The sequence below is a fragment of the Temnothorax americanus genome, unplaced genomic scaffold (genome assembly GCF_048541705.1).
Source record: "Temnothorax americanus isolate GAGA-0224 unplaced genomic scaffold, ASM4854170v1 Scaffold44, whole genome shotgun sequence".
In the NCBI taxonomy this organism is placed as follows: Eukaryota; Metazoa; Arthropoda; class Insecta; order Hymenoptera; family Formicidae; genus Temnothorax; species Temnothorax americanus.
The window spans coordinates 752,684-772,199 of record NW_027509591.1 but is presented as its reverse complement, the minus strand read 5'-3'; the positions used below and the strand labels follow the sequence as shown (position 1 = coordinate 772,199).

The following is a 19,516-nucleotide window of genomic DNA, read 5'->3' as shown; positions in this document are numbered from 1 at the left end:
CTCGTATTCTTCATTTGCCTGTAACGTGAGTACGCTCGCGGTGTCGTCCGCCGGCAGGTCTTCTAACGTTACGTGTGGAGTGAGGATCTCCACCGGCTTGTCCGTCACGTTCAATATGCTGACCGGGCAAGTAAATTCGACGGGTTTTACGAGGCAATGCCCGATGAAAACTCCGGGAGCAGGTTCACCGCTTTTCACTATGCCTACCTAGTTATGATCTGTGACGGCTTTTACAATGGTTTCACTGCGGGGAGGTAGCTTTATTTTTTGATACGGTCGTAACTTGAACATGGCTTTGCCTATTTTCAACTGTTTTGATGTGTTTGAGATATCGGCTTTATGTTTAGTTAGGAAGTCGTTTCCTAATATTCCTTCGTATTCGATGAGGAAGTTATCTTTTACTACGTACATTGTGTGACGTATTTTCTTTTTTCCGAGATCTACGGTCGCTTTTATTTTTCCTGGCGTGTGGATTTGGTGTCCTGTTACGCCGATTAATGCCAGTTTCTCCTCTCGCACCATTGTTTTTCCCTTTAGGTTGCCTACTTTAATCAATGTTAGAGTTGCTCCGGAATCCAATAGAAGATTCATTTCTCCTCGTTCCGCTTCCTGTATAGGCAGTGTTATGATATCTAGCGGGCCCTTTTTGTGTTTCTCCGTTACCTGAGACACTCGGTATGTCTCGGCGGCGCGTGCCTTATTTCTTTTCGGCTCCTCTTCCTCCTCGCTACTGCTGTCGGAAGGTGCGTCCTCGCTAGATTCGCTCGCTTTGGTTTTTCTTACTGTGCCTATCGGTGCTTTTTTCGCACTTTCCTGTTTCGGTCGGCGCGGTTGCTCGGATTTCGGCCGTCCGTTTAACGACCAGCACTCGTCGCGCTTGTGTCCTGCTTTCTTGCAGTAGGTACACTCGATTATATTTATGCCACCGGGCTTATCCGCTCGCGGCAGCAGGAATTTATTAGCTTGCTGGCTCGTACGGCAATCTCGCCCGTAATGGCCGGTCTTACCACATTTGTAGCATTTCACAGTCGCGTTTCCCTCATTTCGCGCGTTTCCCTGATTAAATATATTTCTGTTTACCGCTTGTCCGTTTCGCGGGGAGGGGCCTCCAATTTTTTCCTCGGCACTGGCGCTGGTTATTGCCTCCTGTAGGCTTGGATATCGCTGTGCTCGGACCAGCATCTTGATATTATCATGCAGCCCGATTTGGAAGTTATGCAGAGCTTGCATTTTAATACTTTCCAATATCGCCTTCTGCTGCTCTTGCGAGTGCCCTTGGCCTTCTTCCATGGCCTCATACAGTTCTCTCGCGAGCTTCTCGACTCGACGCCCGAATTCCTGCGCGCTTTCTCCCGCTTTTTGTTTTATCGAGTTGAATTCTAGCTGCAGATGGGTCATGCCGCGTTTTCCGAAATATTCCGTTTCGAGTTCGCGTTTTAGCTGCTCGAAGTCGCAAATATCACGCGTGTCGAAGTCGGTCATTGCCTTGCCCTTGAACTTCGTGCACAAGATTGCTTCTAGGAGCATGGTTTCGTCAGCGGGCTGTATATTTCTCATCGCGTAAGTGCTTGCATTAATAAATTCGCGAACGCGTTCTCGGGATTTTCCGTTCATTTCGGGAATCATGTTACGGGCTTCCTTTAGGCTGAGGAACCCGAGATGGTGCCCTGGCTGACTACGGACGTCGCTGTGCGTTCGTCCGTAGGTCACGTCCAGCGGGCCCTGGGTGGTCCGTACGCGTCGTTCTCGCGCATCGGGGCGGTCGTGAGTGGCGGATTCAATTTGACTCATGCGTTCCCGTATCTCGCGGATTGCGCGCAGGACTTCTACAGAGCGCTCGAACTCTGCGGCCTCTGTACGGTTCATGCGTTCCTGCATGTCGCGCATCATGCGTAGGACATCGCTGAGCACGGAGCTCATTGCTCCGGGGCTTACCTGCGTCGGCTCGGGGGCTCGACCTTGGTCGCCTTCGGGCGGTTGCCCATTTGCCGCGGGTCTAAACCGCTCTATTTCCGCGTTAATTTGCGCCGGGGATATGTCCTCTCGCGGCGCGATGGTCGCGGCAGCTCGTGGCTGGCTCATTCTGTCGGCCCGGGGGTTATAATCCTCTTCCTCGGGGTCGAATATATCGCTTTCGTATGACGTCAGGGAGAATTCTCCTCTTCCTGCGTTTTCGCTCTGAGTGTCGGCCGAGGTGTCCGATCGTGCGTCACCGTCGGTCGGGGGCAATCTGTGTGCGTCACTGTCGCTGCTTGTGTTGTCGACGCTATCTCGTGGGCTTCTGTTCGCGTCGCACAGACTAGCGTCTAAGAATTCGAATTCACGTTCTACGATGACGTTAGGATGTAGCTCGAGCACCGGCGAGCTTGCGTCGTCGAGTTGTGCGTCTAAGTTTCTTCGCACGTGATCTAATTCGTCGTTCGCGAGTCGTGTAGCGCGAAAACGATTCCTGATACTATTTTCGATGGCTCGTTGCGCGCGCTCGCTTAACACAAATGATGCGTTGCTGACAGGGGGATGCCGGGACAAGTCGTCCGACATCTATCGGTGCTTATGCTTTAGCGTCCTGAAACGCGAAAATTTTTCGGCGCTTCGCGGTTGTATTGCCTGCAATCGCGAAAATTTCTCTCGCTATCCGGTTTTCGCTATCGCGGGGTACGCACGCAGAGATATAACGGTTGCGTCGCGGCGCGTGCCGGTATCGGCTTACAATGGCGTGTTGACTTACAGTACCGCCGCGTAGTGCATCGTGACCGCTTTCTGCCGCGTCGAGTCTGACAGGGCCGCTTCACTGCTTTTGCGTTGTCTGCTTTGCTGCGTCCTTGCTGCGCTGCTTCGCTGGCTCGCTGCGTCCCTGCGTCGCTGCGTCGGGCTGGCGAGTCCGTGCGGTAGGTCGGGGCCTCTCCGGTATCGCTGATAGTACGCGGAGCTACTGCCGTCGTTTCACGCACTCGGGATCCGGCTGGCTTTTCCTCTCCGGGATATTTTACCGCCGTCTAACGATCCGTTCCCTTCGCAGGCGCAATCTGGCAGGACGTCCTCCCGTCCGGTTGGCAGATCCCACCGCTGCCACCAATTGTTGTGCCGTACCTCTGATTCGAGGGATCGGCACGGAGTTCTTTTGGATCCGCCGGGAGGAAGGAGGAAAAATGTTGCCAGAGTTTTCTACTTGACGATATTTTAATAAAAGACCTTTTATTCTTGATACACTTGTTTCGTTGATTTCGTTGCCCTGACTCGCGGGCGTTCTCAATAGGATAGTTTTCGTTGGTCGTGCGCGATTAGCCTTACGTTCTAGACTGCCCGCCGCTTCTCGGAAGGGCGGGCTTTTATCACTCCCGTATTTGCTTCCGCGATGCTGACTTAGCTGTCAGCGCTTTTGCTTCCGGGTGAGTGACCGGGATGTCACTTGCAACACCCGGAATGCCAGCTCAGGTGGATTTGGCAATATTCGGAAGAAGCGCTGACAGCTAGGTGTCGAAATAACGACACGGCGATTTCCGCCTCGCAACAATATTTTTTTTTATTCAAATAATAATTTATTTAACAAAATAAAACGTTTATCTAAACAAAATAAATATTTATTTAAGTCAAAATATTTAATTTTAATGAAATGTATTTATTTCATCGAAAAATTTTTTTTTTTTTCAGTGTACCACTAAATACTCACCGTTATCGACGTGCTGAGCAAGCACGCATGGGCCGTACCGCTCAAGGCCAAGAGCAGAACCGAGGTTACTACGGCGATTGTGAAAATAATTCGAGACGGCGGGAGATGCCTGAAAAATCTGCAGACTGACAAGAGGAAAAAATTTTACAACGCAAACGTGCTGTAACTCTTGAAGAAACATAATATCAATCACTATTCGACCTATTCCGTAATGAAGGCATCGGTCGTCGAACGATTCAATCGCACGCTCAAGAACGACATGTGGAAAATGTTTACGCGCAATGGAAATTACAAATGGATTGACTCGCTGCCGGGTCTCGTATCGGATTACAACGCGCGAAAGCATCGAACTATCGGCATGCGACCCATCGATTATTACCCCCCGCGATCGCCGACAAGCTCCTAACAATGGTGTACAACCACGTAATGATCGCTGCTCTCGCGCGATTCAAAGTGGGCGACTCGGTACGCGTGAGTAAATTCAAGACAATCTTCAAGAAAGGATACACACACCAAATTGGACCACGGAGGTGTTTAGAATCGTCAAAGTGCTGAAAACTAATCCCGTGACGTATCTATTGGAAGATTCCTGCGAAAAACCCGTCGCCGGCGGGTTCTACGAATACGAGTTACATCGCGTTGCTAATCCCGACGTGCATCTCGTTGAAAAAGTTTTGCGTAAAAGGGGGGATGAAATTTATGTAAAGTGGTTAGGATTTGATAATTCACATAATTCATGGATACACATGAATAATGTATTGTAAAATTTTATTACAATATAAAAACATATTATACATACAAAAATGAGTCATTTATTTTCATACATATCTAAATGTAATTACAATATATATTTACGATGGCATTTTATAATGCCCCCATGGCGGCGTCTCGGTAGAACCGGGTATAATGTATCGCTTATCGTCGTACGGACTTAGAGCTATTTTCGTTTCGGACAAGGTGTACATTTTGTGTTGTTTGGATCTTATGCACGCCTGCTGTGATTCTTAAAGGCCAACCATTTGTCGTTATCGCTCGGTAACTTGATCGCGCAGTCGTTCATCTCCCGACAGTCGACGGTGTGGGCTTCCAATTTCTCGCTCGTGTAGAAATAGTGCAAACATCTGTAAATAATGAAATTTTTTATATATCTTTTACGTAAAAATTATTTTTATTATTTATTAGGATGTATACTCACCGATCGCAAAAGTATTTCCGACCACGGTGCCTGTTGATTTGCGAGCTCACGAGGCGGGATAGGTTCTTAATCCATGCAAAATGTCCCACGTTATCGTCATGCACGTACAGCAGATTTACATGTCTGTCCATCTTTCGATCAGTAACCCGCATTGGCAGGATTGCAAGTTCCATGTTTTTTTTTCTCGATGCTAAACACGTTGATGGAGATGTCGTTGTGATTTTCAAAATTTTTAATTTGATTCAACGTCATTGGAAGCTCAATGTCTGTAAGATGTAGCACCGTCGTGTAATGTGGATACGACGATTCCCGTTCTGCATTTCTTTGGGCTGGATGCAGAGCAGCCACCACTGACCATGTGAAACATGCATTGTCTATTGATTGCACGTTTATCACCGCTCTCTTCAATTTAATTTCTCGCGGTATTTCTACAAAACACATGTTATTACACGATCTTTTTTCTAACACAATTTGTTGTACTCACGACTTCCAATTCTCGACTACTGAGCGTATCTCCCAGATTCGTCATTTTATATCCTACTAATGATGCATCGTTTGCTTTTTTATCGAAAAATGTACGATTTGCAGTTTTGCACGTGTTCGATGAAATCATTGCGAGACACGTATGTTCTTGAAAACGATATCATACCATTGACTTTCGGTGATTTGATCTGTATAATTGCAGCAGCCATACATCGGCGCTATTTGCAAAATTTGCAGTTTTGCACGTGTTCGATGAAATCATCGCGAGACATGTCGCGACATGTTCTTGAAAACAATATCGCTCCATTGACTTATGTGAAATTGCACAATTTGCAGTGTATGCACACCATGCACTAAAACAGAAGAAACAATACGCGATGCTCTAGTGGGAACGAGAGGAAAAGGCAATAGAAAAAGTATATAAGAAAGAATGAAGCGAGTCAAAATCACAGTCTGTGATTTGAAAGTCTACGCGTCGGTACATCGATTGGAAAAATGTATAGCAAGATGATAATAATTCCGATATGAATCGCGCGTTAACGGACGACAGTGATTACTTCAGCGATGAAGAAGATGGTCGTAAAGAAGTCATTGAAAGAATTGTGTCGCGTGAGGAAATCGTTGCACTAAATTTACATACAAAAGAATGCGTACTATTTTTTTATTATTCAACGGGTGGTGCACTTGCACTATGTCGTTCATGCATGAGAGCTGTATCGGGCTTCGTCGGATGAGACTCTGACCCTGACGGTGGTCGCGCGACTCGTTCTGCCATGGCGCAAGCGAAGCTCGACGTGTCGGAGAAATCTGGCGGCGGCATTAAAGAGAAGGATAAGGATTCCGAGGAAAAGGAAGATCCCACTGTTGTGTCAGAATGCGCAGTATGCCTGCATATATACTGCTATCTGTGCGTAAAGGGTGTCGCTAATCAGAGCAAGCGGTGTCCGATGTGTCGTCAAGAGATCCCACCGGATTTTCTCGAGAGACCTCAGCTGGTGGAAGTGGAGGAGTCTCAGAAGGAGTCGGAACATCCCAAAAAAGAGTACCAATGGTTTTACGAAGGTCGAAATGGTTGGTGGAAATATGATCCGAGGACAAGCAATGATCTGGAGACTATTTACAAACTATGGGGACGCGCAATGCAAACTTTTGATTTGTGGCATGCTTTACGTAATTGACTTTGAAAAGAAATGTCAATATAGAATATACAACCCACGTTACAAACGTAATATCAAACGTGACAAAAAAGATGCTACGTGCAAGGGTGTCTCGGGTGTAGAATAACATTTGTAAAATGGATTATTTGTCCGTTAAGATCGAAGATCCACTTCCAAACCCATATTTAACAACATACTCAACTATATTCATTGGTTTCATACAACATTATACAAATACTTGATATCGGGTATATACATGCATGCACAATCATGTTCAACATTGCACACAATATTGTTAAGCGTGTGATCGAGTCACGTGCGAGAAACAGCACGATGAGTAAGTACCGCTAATTTTCGTATATACTTGTGCAAAAAAAAAACTTTTATAAACATAATTGTATTTTTCAGTTTTGATAAACCCCGCTACACGCCTCGTATTTTGGGAAAGAGATTTGCCTTGACATCGACCGCATATAAATTTTTGGATGTTGGAATCAACGCTGGACCTATGTCCTCTGTGGATATACTTATTGGCGATAACCGAAACAATCGGATAATTCTGCTTCATTCAATAATGTGGGTGACATTCATCGAAAAAAGTGCAGGTATTCAGCGACTCGTGCAGTCGCCTGCACCATCATAGCTAGCGTTTCGAGATTTGGAACTCGTTAAAAATACGCGACGCAGATATTGTAAAATTGACGTCGTGCGGCACCAGCTTGTACATGAAACCGTCAACCGTACTCTTCCTGTTCGAACTAGAACATTGCGTTGAAAATGTGTATTTTCAACTATGCCAAAATGTTCATGGCGTAAGTGAAAAATTTAAACAATTTATAACAGTTTTACGCTAAAATTGTATTACCGATAAATGTAATGCAGTTAGAATCTTGCGTGAATTTTATGATAAGAATTCAATTATTGATTGTGTGAACTGTTGGCGTATGCTGCAAATAATATTATACACGATGCATTACATGAGAAATAATTGTATACTAAATGCATATCACTGTATCTAAAATTATCTTTCCTTCTGTCTACCGTTCCCTTGTCCACCGTCAGCGGTTTAGAATTACAGAGCGGTAACTCTCGATAAGAATGAGCGTGCCGCACTCGTCGCGCGATCATTAAACGTTTAACTTAATGTGAAACGTTTAACGTAAAACTTTATATAAATTCTGAATTTTATCCGTACGACGACATAAATCTGGATTTTGGCAAAAATCAATACGCCGTCCTTTTCGATATGTGTGCGCGTTTTCGTAAAGCTTATTACTGATAAGACTGCTTCGATACGTTTTGCACCGTGGTTACATTCCTGACAAAAGGACCTTTTGTAGTCATTGATTGCTCGCGACAAAACGAATCTGTCAAGAGCGCCACTGTGGATGTGCGAATAGAATTTGACTGCAAAGAGAATGTACCGGCAAATACTATCGCCTATTGTTTTATCTTGCATGATCGCGTAATCGAATACTGTCCGTTGTCGAACGTAGTGCTCAAAATCATGTAAATTGCAATATCAGCAGATATTGCAATATAAGAGACACTGATGTACCGCGATAAGATACAGATTGCTCCATCGTTTCGACATGATTGTACCGACGTTTATCGATCTGCAAGGATTTACCGTCGGGATGAAATTTGTCGTGAAAGAGGTGGCGGTTCTGAGAAACGGTACCGTTTTGGCACATTACATTTTTACGTGTCCCATGCCATGAAATCCGACAAGTCATGCGCTTCCTGGTTGATTGCGAATCACCATGGACTACGATGGGATGATGGAAACATGCCGTACAGCATGGCGAAACATCTAATTACATCGGCCGTACTTGGAGAGAGCAACGAGACGTCGACTCTTGTGTACGTCAAGGGATGCCAGAAACGAGAATGGCTGGTGGATCTGCTTGAGAATAAAGCGAGAAAAAATCTAAAAATTGAGACTTTGGATGCAGATTATGAAGATATCGAATCTTTACATAATTTAGATGTTACTAATACTGTAAGATGCAAAAAACATGTTAAGAATTGCGCGTTGCAAAATGTATTAAAAATTTTTAACTGGTGGTCGCGACACCAGAAAAATTGTGATTTTTTGAAATAAACTATATATGTATATATAAACGTTTTATTTTCTTTTCCCACATACTTTGTAGTATAATATAGATGTTTTAGCTGTTCAAGAGCTGTTTTTAGTTGTTTAAAAGAAGTTTGATAACGGTTCAATAGCAGTTATACAGATCGCAGTTATACAGATCGCTGTTATACAGATAACTGTTTTGTTTGATAGCTGTTTAACAGCTGTTTTTAGTTGTTTAAAAGAAGTTTGATAGCGGTTCAATAGCAGTTATACAGATCGCTGTTATACAGATAACTGTTTTAGTTGTTTGATAGCTGTTTTAAAAGCTGTTTTTAGTTGTTTAAAAGAAGTTTGATAGCGGTTCAATAGCAGTTATACAGATCGCTGTTATACAGATAACTGTTTTAGTTGTTTGATAGCTGTTTAAAAGCTGTTTTTAGTTGTTTAAAAGAAGTTTGATATCGGTTCAATAGCAGTTATACAGATCGCAGTTATACAGATCGCTGTTATACTGATCGCTGTTATACTGATAACTGTTTTAGTTGTTTGATAGCTGTTTAAAAGCTGTTTTTAGTTGTTTAAAAGAAGTTTGATAGCGGTTCAATAGCAGTTATACAGATCGCAGTAATACAGATCGCTGTTATACAGATATCTGTTTTAGTTGTTTGATAGCTGTTCAAGAGCTGTTTGATAGCTGTTTTACAGATCAAATCACTAAAAGTCAATGGCGCGATATCGTTTTCGAGAATATGTCTCGCGGTGACATCATTGCACACGTGCAAAACTGCACATCGCAGATTTTTCGGAAGGCGCAATTGTATGGATGCTGAGATGAAATTAGATATGATAAAAAACGATGTGACAATTGTGAGATGTAGAAGGATGAATATGAATGTACGCTCAGTAGTCGAAGACTAAAAGTAAGAGTCGGTTGGCATACTTGATAGTGCGGTTTATACAACAATTGGTTCGCCATCTTAAGAGCTGTATATCTGTTAAGAAATTGAGGTTTAGCAGAGAGGACTTTATTACTTAATAACACTAAAGAGTTTATTTACGACCTTATTACATGACTGTCCGTCTTGACTTCGTAAGCAACGGTTCAAGCCGGAGTGCTCGACGCGAGAACCTCGCATATTTCGGTGGCCCTCGCAGTCACGTGATACTTACGTACATACTGTGAGAGGGGAGACTTACAGTGTGTCTCCTAAGTGAATACAGGCAAATGTATACTATATTTCAACAATATCAAAGCCCACCGATATGAGCGAGTACGCAAAACTTTGCAAACCAGTGTTCTATCCTGAAGGAAAACCGATCGTGAAAATCAACGATCCGTTCGTGAGAAATGGGGATCCGCGAACCGTCGATGTAACGAGATATCAGATCCGTCGAGAAATTGGAATCGCCGATCTCCGATCGCATCGGAAGTTTCTCGAATTTTATGAATGTCGTGAAATACTAATGTGGCGGGATTTTGATGATCATGAAATGTTTAAAAGAGACATTGTATGAAGCGAAGAGAGAGGCCGCATATATATGCGTTTGTAGATTTTTTGGGAAGCATCCGTCGCGAAATCGGAATCGCCGATCGCCAATCGAACTAGATGTTTCTCTATTATCAAATATATTGAAAAAGAATAGAAGACGGTCGAGAAGACAATAGAGAATATAACGTCTAATTGATTTAGACGCGTTAGTGCAACACCGCGGTTTCATCATTAAAGTAAAAAATGGATTTCGAAGAATTGCAGTTTGAAGGACATGATATGGAAGTTGAAGCAAACGATGAAGAAATGGAAGTGTCTGGAGAAATATTTTAAGTGTATATTATCTAAAATTAAGAAACCTATACTGCTAAGAGATTAACAATAAGTGTAACAATAAGTGTAACAATAAGTGTAACAATAAAAAGACAATCAATGTTGTGTTGTGACCGGACGGCACGAGTTGAGCCCGATTCCGGCGGATAATATTTCTATCAAACGGTCGCCACTCGGTTTTACCTTAGTCTACGGAGAAGGTAAGTTTGCCTCAACGCTCCGATTATTTGCAAGACGCTAATAGGATTTATTTGTTTCAGATTGATGTCCCTGGTGGATCACCGTTGCTGCTTCTCATCCCTGGATCCTCGCTTTATATCGCATACCAGATAGAGGTAAGTAATTATAAAATAATTATGTGATAATTATTTTATGGTTTTGTTGCAGATCGACGCCCGGAATGGATCGCCGTTGCCGTTACCCGTCTCTGGAACCTCGCTTTACCTCGCATACCAGATAAGGGTAAGTCCCGATAATTATGTTTTAATTATGTACTAATTCGCTTCTTTTCTTTCAGGTTCCCGCCTCGGATAAATCGCTGTTCTGTTGCTGCTCTGCTTCCCCGGATCCTCGCTTTACATCGCATACCGGATTGCCGCTGGCCAACGTTGGATCATCGTCGAAGGACAAAGTAAGTAGAAGGTAAGTATCGATAATTTTTTATAATTAATCAGGAGAATTTGTTTCAGAATTAATTAATCTTTAATTCCAGATCATCATTTCAACGTTACAGGCCGTTTCACAATATCATAAAGGTGTCTCACAACGCGAGTTTTTCGCCTCGGTGTGAACGTCGCTTTATTTCAATAAAGTTGCACAATTATTCGATTTGCGTATTTCGGTTTATTTGTTTAGTCGTCACGATGCTTTTATTCCAGATAATTATTCCGATTGGAGGACTCTATGTCCCACGATTGTTAACTATGATCACGCACTCGGCTATGACCATCACTCTATTATACAATGTTCGTGCGCAGTTTTGACGAACGAGTATTCGGTGGTTAAATACAATGATTAATAATGTCCGCACAATATTCCGTATCCGCGTGACCCAATGCCCGTGGTTGTTATATACTCGATAATTGCACTTCCGTTAATTAACAATGTATCCGAATTTCAACTCGCGTATTGTTGCTTACACTCATGTGTATTTGGCAATTAATTGCCCCTCGCTGTTAGTTAAGACGAGTAATTTAACGCGATAGTACGCGGGAGTTCTCGGTTGTAAAGTATAACGCGTATGCCGATCGTACAGAGTGTGATACGTGTGTTCGCCACGGCTATACCCGAGAGACTGCCTCGAGCGGTCGCTCTCGCTTGGGCTCCCCACTTATGCCGGCGCGCTCCCACTCCTCGGAACTTTCTCGATCGTCTATTGTTCGCGGCCGGCACATCTGGCGCGATCCCGCGAAAACACGATGATTTTCACTACCCGGTCGCGTGCCCTTTTGCGCATCTCCCGTTTACGCTCGTTCTAGAAGGTTCCCGTGGAAATTTCCACGCGCAACGCAGTGCGAAAACCTTCCCTCCTTGGCACCGCTGCACCAGGTTTTCACTCGCGATTAAATTTCAACGCGGACGGCGCCGACCCTTGCGCACTTCCCTGGAGATGCTCCCGATGACGAATTTGGGTGTTCTCCCTGTCGAAGATGTCCGGGTGACGTCGATGTCGTCGGCCGTTGACGCCGATCCTCTGGGAGGATGTCCCAGGTCCTAGTACGACCATTGGATAGCCGAGTTTCTGACGAAAATGTGTTTCGCCGGGAGTTCGCCGGACGATGGCGCCGACCCCCTGGGAGGGTGTCCCAAGTCCTGGTACGGCCGTTTGATGGCTGATTCCCTGGCGAAAATGTGTTTTGCCGGAAGTTCGCCGGACGATGGCGCCGACCTCCTGAGAGGGTGTCCCAGGTCCTGGTAAGACCGTTGGACGGCTAGTTCCCTGGCGAAAATGTGTTTCGCCGGAAGTTCGCCGGACGATGGCGCCGACCTCCTGGGAGGGTATCCCAGGTCCTGGTAAGACCGTTGGGCGATCTTGTTCTCGAAGTCGGTGCCTTTTTCGAGGACCTTACTCCGTCGGTAAATTTGACATTGCACACTCGTGCGCCATGACCGCGGAGTGGTCCTCTGGCCCATTGCCTCTGTAGGTCACTACGGCTTGGGTGTCTCATGTTGCCGATTGTCGCCTTCGTTCCCTCAGTCGGTATCCTCTCCGTCGAGCATGCTCGTCGGATCGGTTCCGGCCTCGCCCCCAAAGCGCGCGGTCGCAGTGTCACACACAGTGCGGAAGGTGACTCAAGAGCCGTTTTAGGTTGAAATCAAGCGGTGGTATGCAATTTTTCTATTTGTAGTTTTTGTATAATTTCTGAACGAGAACGCGAACGGGCGAGAAAGAGACCGCGCGAATGAGAAGACGCGCGCGAACGGGGGCCGGGAGCGAGCGCGCGAGGGAGAAATAACGCGAACGGGAGCGAGAGAGACCGCGCGAATGAGAGACCACCCCCCGCGGCGCCAGAAAAACGCGGTTTCCCTCTGCCCCTCGCCCCGTAACGCCCGAAAAACGCGGTTCCCCCCTCTCCCACTTCCCGCGGGTCCCCCCGCCCGCGGTTTCCCCCCCGCCGCCCGCCCAAAATTCCCCCCTCCCGCCCGCGGTTCCCCCCCCCCGCCTCCTCACCACCCCTCGCCCTCGGTATGTGGTCTGGAATCGGCCTAGCTTATCTACTTAGATACCATATGTATATTGTACCCTAGTGAGAATACTACTATAGTAATGAGTACTAAATTGTATATTTTAATGTATCGTGACAGAATCGTATTAAAAATAGAAGGAGGCTTTTAAAGAAAGTTGATGTAAAAATGAACTTATATATTATCAATTTATTTCACTAAATAGTTGCATCAATTACACAATACTGATATATATTAATCACGTTCAATATTATTATATTATTTACGAGGCGGACAATGCAATACTTATCAATATCGTATGGAATTTTTACACATTTGGAATTTAACATGTCAGAAAAGACAGCGACGACAGAATCAGTCATGCGAGTAATGTGAAAAAAAAAAAAAACAATTTTATGAAAGTGTTAGATTGTTCGTTTTACAAATTTCAACGTCAACACGGGTAAGAATCTTTCCAATAATAACGTATCGTACATAATTGTTTGGCACAATACGGACACCAAAAATCCCGGATATTATTATAAACATACCATTGTGCAGCAATACTGTACTATTTTGTCGCTTTTGAAATTTTTCGTAGTTCTCGGCATGCCACAACACGTTTCGAAAAATAAAACGCTTGTAACAGACACTCTCGTTTAGAATATTTTTATGTAAAAAAGTTTCTATACAAGTCTGCTCCATTAACGTTAACGTTCTTTAAATTGGTTTTCCAAATATTTTCAAATAAGGCTCGTACTCTAGATAATTTTTCGTATGATATGTTTTACTTATTTTATCATGTAAAATTTTGGCATTTTTGAAACAATCGGGTCTCGAAAATACCTCTAAGCATAAACTTTCAACGCGCTTTGATCTCATATATAATTTGCATATCTGTTCCGGAACGGCTTGCGAATTCCGAAACATTTTCCTTAGTACTCCATTATAGTGTTCATAGGAAAAAGTAGATGTAGCCCACAAAGCCCCGAACTGTTTAACAAACTCTGGGATATGTAACAACAAATGTACATTAAACTTGTAATATTCTAAGCCATATAAGTCTTCTATTTTAAGCACGAACATTTCCAATGCTCTTTTAGCTGTCAAAACATCTACGTCACTAATTTTTTCTTGTAGAAATATGTGCATACTAAAGACAAAAAAGAACCAATGTTTCACATATTGTAAGGGCATTACATTTTGTAAACAAATAAGAGAGTAGTAGAGCAAGAAGTGCTTCCATTCTGATGCCTTCCATAGATTTCTTTCACTGATAGATCTGGGCGTACGAGTAATCAGTGGTTTTATTTGCAGAAGTTTCTCATTAATAAGATCTACTTTGTTTTCTATATACCAGTCTTTTTCGTGATTTGACGAATAAAACCAAGCATCCGCAAAAGTTTTTGCCACTCCCAATAAACCATTATGCAGATCTCTCTCAAGTTCTATTACTCGTGTCCGAGCGTGGTGACTTCTCTTCATATACATGTGTTGCGCACCTGGATTATACACATTGTATATGGAACCTACAGTTTAACTCCGATTTCGAACGGCAATTTTTTAGAGAAGTTCTCGTGGCAAGACATACTCTCGGTGGTTTGCCATTGCCTTCCGAGAGAGGAGAACGAGCGAATAAAATTTTCTAGCTCTACCGGGAATCGAACCCAGGACCTTTGGCTCAATAGACCAGTGCGCTGTCTACTAGGCCACGCTCGTCCTGCATTATGCAGATAATCAAGTGTAAACAAAGACGTAATGTCAAAGACCGGTAGCAACATTAAAACCGATGGCCCTTTCACACCGTGAGGTGTAGTTCGAGTTTGCATAGCAATTTCACAATCTACTTCATGTTGACGCAATGTGCGTGGTTCTTTTACGCAACCGGGATATACTCTTGTCATTCCTTTACCGACTTTAACGTGTATACCTTGTGACGTTGCGGCTCGCCGCATCGTCGCGACGCCCCGCCGCCGTCACAGGACGCGGAATTTCGCGACCAGGGACGGACCAGGGAGGCAACGGCGAGATCTCCAGGGGTCGTAATTAATCGCGTTTCCACCTTCTGATTACGTTCTTTTCTTTTGTGCAATGTAATACGCGCGGCACCTCACCCACACCACGGCCAACCTTCGAGGGAGTACTTGGCGAGGGAAATCAAGGACGATCGATGACCCGGGAGGGGTGGCAAACGCGGAAGCAGCAGAGATCGCGGGCTGGCGAGAGCAGCGCGGCAGGCGGGCGGCACGGGCGGCAGCGACGGACGAGGCCGCCGATAGCGGGGCCCCAAGCGCATGGGTGAACACCCGGCTTCAGCAAATGATCTCTACAAAACATCGACCTACGGGGTGACTGATCACCGCCCCAGGGTCAAACCGGAGGCACACCGGCGAGAACCGAATTCCGTCCGCTGTTAAGGACAGAATTGAGGAGTCGCACGCCGCCGAGGGACCGCTGCACGCCCCCGAAGGATCTCGTATCGACAGCACTGCGCCGGGACACCGCGGGCTTGCAAGCTCGCGCCCGATTGGCTCGCGCGCCCCTCAGGAAGGGGTACCGTATCGATTCCGCAATCGAGCGGGTCTAGCGTTTTCACTCTCTGGTCGTCCGTCGGCGAGATACGTTTCGTAAGATACGCGATAGCCACCCCGAGTCGGGTATTTCGATATTCGTCTGGAGGATCGAGGATCGTGGTGGAAGGCGACGGCGAGGAGCCCAGGAGGAGGCGTATCCCCGGTGAGGTTGCCCGTAAATCGCGATATGTAAAGCCACGACACCGCCCTCCGGTACACGCTCTCGCTCGGGATAACGTCTGTTAAGATTGAGTGTAATTTCGCGATCGATAACGAGAGCGAAGGGCCTCGGGATGGTATCGTGGCCGCGGAACCGTGGTACCAGCGTTGTGGCGAATCCCTGGAGATCGCGATAGGCGTGGATGCGTTCGATATCGCGAGTATATTGCGTTGTCCTCGCGACCTGGGTGTACGGCCGCATATGGGCCGGTAGTTCGTCAATTGCGTTCCGTTTCTTCGCGTCGGGAAATTCTGGTGTTCGAGCGTCGGTGCTAGCGTATCGATTTGTGTTCGGATCTCGCTATTACGGGTTGACAATTGTGCTCTCGCGTTGAGAAACTTCGCGTCCGGTATTACTTGCGTTGCGTCCTATACTCGCGCTAAGAAATTCCCGGCGTTCACACGCTTCGTGCGTTTAGGTTTTAATTGCGTAGTTCTTCCTGGCGTTCCGTGGATAGTAGATACGCATTTCGAGTCAACGGTGGTGTGGCCTTCTCCACACCTGGCGCCCAACATTATTAGCGATATCGCGACTTGCTTGGTTGAATGACTCGGCGCCTCCCCGTTGCGCCCGAGTCGAAAATCTCGCGTTAAGTTAAGATACCATTGCGACAGAGTTTTCGTACGGTCCCGGACGTGGTTTCCACGCAATCCAAGCGTGACGCACCATTATTTCGCGACATTTTGTGTTGAACCTCACTCTCGTGAGTGATATTAAGCGTCTTATTATTATTCACATTATTCATAGAATATTATTAATTGTTTGTGTGAGAATAGAATCTTCAGCGGGTTTATTAGAGACCCAATTAATACTCCGTGGGTGTCTCGCGTCCGCAGTAATATTAGTTCTGTTAAATGAATCTCGACACCCCGCCACCGGCTATTCTTAGTTTATTTATCGAAATTATCTTGTGTTTGATCGAAGCCGGATGGATAAACGTTGTTATTTTCCCGACAACCAGTACTCAATAAATGTTATATTCTTTATTATCTGACTGGGTATGAAATTAACGTGTCACCCCGCCGAATATCGCGCCGCCCTTCATTAACCCCGCCTGTGATTAGGTCAAGCTAGCCGATTCCACGCACCTCCACACTTCGTTTTGCGTCTCGTTTAGGTTTTCGCGATTTCGTGGACGCGAAGGTACGCGTCTAACATTCGAAGCATTTCGTGGAGTATCGGAGGTGCGAGGAAACCACTGGAGAGGCCAACTATCCCGCTCTCCTAAGTCCTTTTGATCCGGCTCACGTCCCGGAGCGGTCCGGGAGTGCAAAAAGCCGTGACAACCTTTATGCAAGCAAAAGCTGCAGCCAAAGCTCCCGTTATACTGTTTTATGTTTTGTAATAAAGGCCGCGCGACAGAATCTACAGGACACGCGATTGCATGTACTCTGATACAAATTTCTTCTTCGCCTGCCACGTTACGCGTAATACCTACTTTATGCATAAGTCTATTCCTCAACGAATAAAGATAAAAATAAATTTATGTCAGGTTTTTCTTTACCATACCACAGACCACATAACATCATATTTTTTCTCCTTTCTCTGTACGGCAATTCATTTATCATTACTTGTATAGGCCACATAGATACAAACGATGAACGAAACACTTGAACGCCGTCAGTATTGATCTGCAGCGTGATATAATGTAATTGAATTATCCCAGTATTTTTTAAAGATGTATAAAACTTTCCAGAAGTTATATCAGAGCAATTATCGTTTTTTTTAAGCATAGCGTATTTGTTGCTGTTTACAAAGTCGCGCAATTGCTGTTTTAAAGGCAAATATAGGAAATAGTTACCGCTTTTTTCCAATGCATGTTTGTTATATCTACATTGGCACTCTCGGCAAACAAGGTTTTCTTTTGTTCTATCATCTGCAGCAAGCGTTTTCAATTTTACATAACACTGAACAATATAGCATTTACAGATTGACGCTGTAGTATCATACTTCTTCATAAATATGTGCTTCGTACGGTATACTGAGTATGGTAAGTGACAGTTTATCAAAGTGATGAGGTCTTCAAGAGCAACATCGGCCAGACTGTGCCGTATAGCAAAGTTTAATATGAGGAGTTTTTGTCTTGGATATATTCGATTCTTCATATAACGGGACTCGTTCCTGTAAATTAAGTAGAGATTATTATTTTTACATTCAAAAAGTTATTCTCAGATATGGGTAATTAAGACCTACAGCGTACGTGATAGATTTCATATAGATTAGATAAAATATGAATGTACATATCCTAATATCTTTCAATGCAAAATATGCTACATATTTGTGGCAAATTTTTCTTTGGTTGCAAAGTTTGCATCAAAAAATCTCAATTTACTCGAATCGATTAAAGTACCTGATTATTGTCCTCTGGTGGAACAAAATTTGCATACCCTGCAGGCTCTAAGAATTCTTCATAGTCTTGAAACACATTTTCCAAATCCGATGCGTCATCATTAGCTACATCAGACACGCTTCGTTTTTTGTTTCCAGCTGAACTGTTTGAACTATCTGATATTGATGCAGTATATCAGAGTCAACTCTATTAACTACAGAGATGTCATCCATACTTGTATCCTATATAACAAAATACAAATTACGTTGTCAAGAATGTTAGTAAAAGTATTCCCAGTGAAAACAACCTAGTCAAAATTATGTTAAAGTAATATAAAATTGATAAAGAGTATGATGTCAAAATGTGATAAAAATGACGGCAAAATGATCGCAATATGATTGCATAACGTCCCATACCATGATAGTGATTTTGACTGTTATTTTAACGTCTGTTTTTTATGTCAAGATGACAGTCACCCTGTATAGGAATATAAATGCACAATTAAAATTAAATTATATAGAATGAGTTTCTGGTACGACGCCATATTGACATTATTTTTACTTTAGGCTGTTTTCACTGGGTTGTGTTTTCAACGTGTCTTGAAATTTATTATTAGTTCTTGCGAAGGCGTATACTATTTTCAAAAACGGAGCAATTTTTTCTGTCAAAATTTCAATATCTAAGTAAGCAAAGTTTAATCAGAATTTCATTTTGGATGATTGCGGTAGTACAAACACAACATTCTTCTCGAAGTCAGGATATCCTATTTTATATTTTAAGCAAAAAAATCGTTTTGTCCATTATAGCTAATAATTTCAGAGCTGTGTATTTTCATAATCTCCTGTTCCTCCAAAATAGCTTATTTACAAAACCGTCAGTCATACAAAATAAAATGATATAAAAACAATTTTTTTAAATAAAAAATAGTAAAATGAGTTAGTTTGTATTTGCCAAACATACTGAGCTTTTATCCAAAATAATTGATTCAATGATTACACTCACTGTATCATTATTTTCTAGATTGCCAGGTGATATTGGATCATCGATATTTTGATCACTATCTTCCGACATGTCTTCAGCAGCAGTGGGCTGTTGGTTGTCATTAGAACTCACAGATGGTTGTCCCGATATCACAGAAATATCGTCGACATCCATTTCTTGTTCCTAATTAAATAAGTACGCTTTATTGCAAATGAGGACTTAAAGGTTGTTTTATAATACAAATATGAATATTTATGGAAAAAAGGGGTATCTTCTTTTTTATAATATAATATTTTTAAAATACAATAAGAAATTCTCAATATCAAAGAGAAAAGAATTAT

The 19,516-nt window shown here is 43.8% G+C and overlaps 2 protein-coding genes and 1 pseudogene across 3 annotated transcripts; 1 reads left to right on the top strand and 2 right to left on the bottom strand.

The window, feature by feature from the left end:
* Window positions 1-4,444: 4,444 nt before the first annotated feature.
* Window positions 4,445-6,127, bottom strand: LOC143903212 (uncharacterized). The gene is made up of 2 exons (XM_077416667.1): window positions 4,866-6,127; window positions 4,445-4,791 (listed from the first exon to the last, which is right to left on the bottom strand). Exons 1-2 carry the CDS (start codon window positions 5,036-5,038, stop codon window positions 4,653-4,655), a joined length of 312 nt encoding a protein of 103 aa, XP_077272793.1. The 5' UTR covers window positions 5,039-6,127; the 3' UTR covers window positions 4,445-4,652.
* On the top strand, window positions 6,122-6,526 carry LOC143903190 (E3 ubiquitin-protein ligase rnf146-like). The gene has a single exon (XM_077416650.1). It carries the CDS (start codon window positions 6,122-6,124, stop codon window positions 6,524-6,526), a length of 405 nt encoding a protein of 134 aa, XP_077272776.1.
* A 6,728-nt stretch (window positions 6,527-13,254) lies between these two features.
* LOC143903213 (uncharacterized) lies at window positions 13,255-19,481 on the bottom strand (annotated as a pseudogene). The gene is made up of 3 exons (XR_013258647.1): window positions 19,197-19,481; window positions 18,216-18,436; window positions 13,255-17,986 (listed from the first exon to the last, which is right to left on the bottom strand). The product of XR_013258647.1 is annotated as an uncharacterized LOC143903213 (transcript).
* Window positions 19,482-19,516: the final 35 nt, after the last annotated feature.

Coding starts and splice junctions, on each gene's coding strand:
- LOC143903190 (XM_077416650.1), top strand. CDS start 6,122: ATGGCGCAAGCGAAGCTCGACGTGTCGGAGAAATCTGGCGGCGGCATT.
- LOC143903212 (XM_077416667.1), bottom strand. CDS start 5,038: ATGGAACTTGCAATCCTGCCAATGCGGGTTACTGATCGAAAGATGGAC. Junction 4,792..4,865: donor CGGAAATACTTTTGCGATCG/GTGAGTATACAT, acceptor CATTATTTACAG/ATGTTTGCACTATTTCTACA.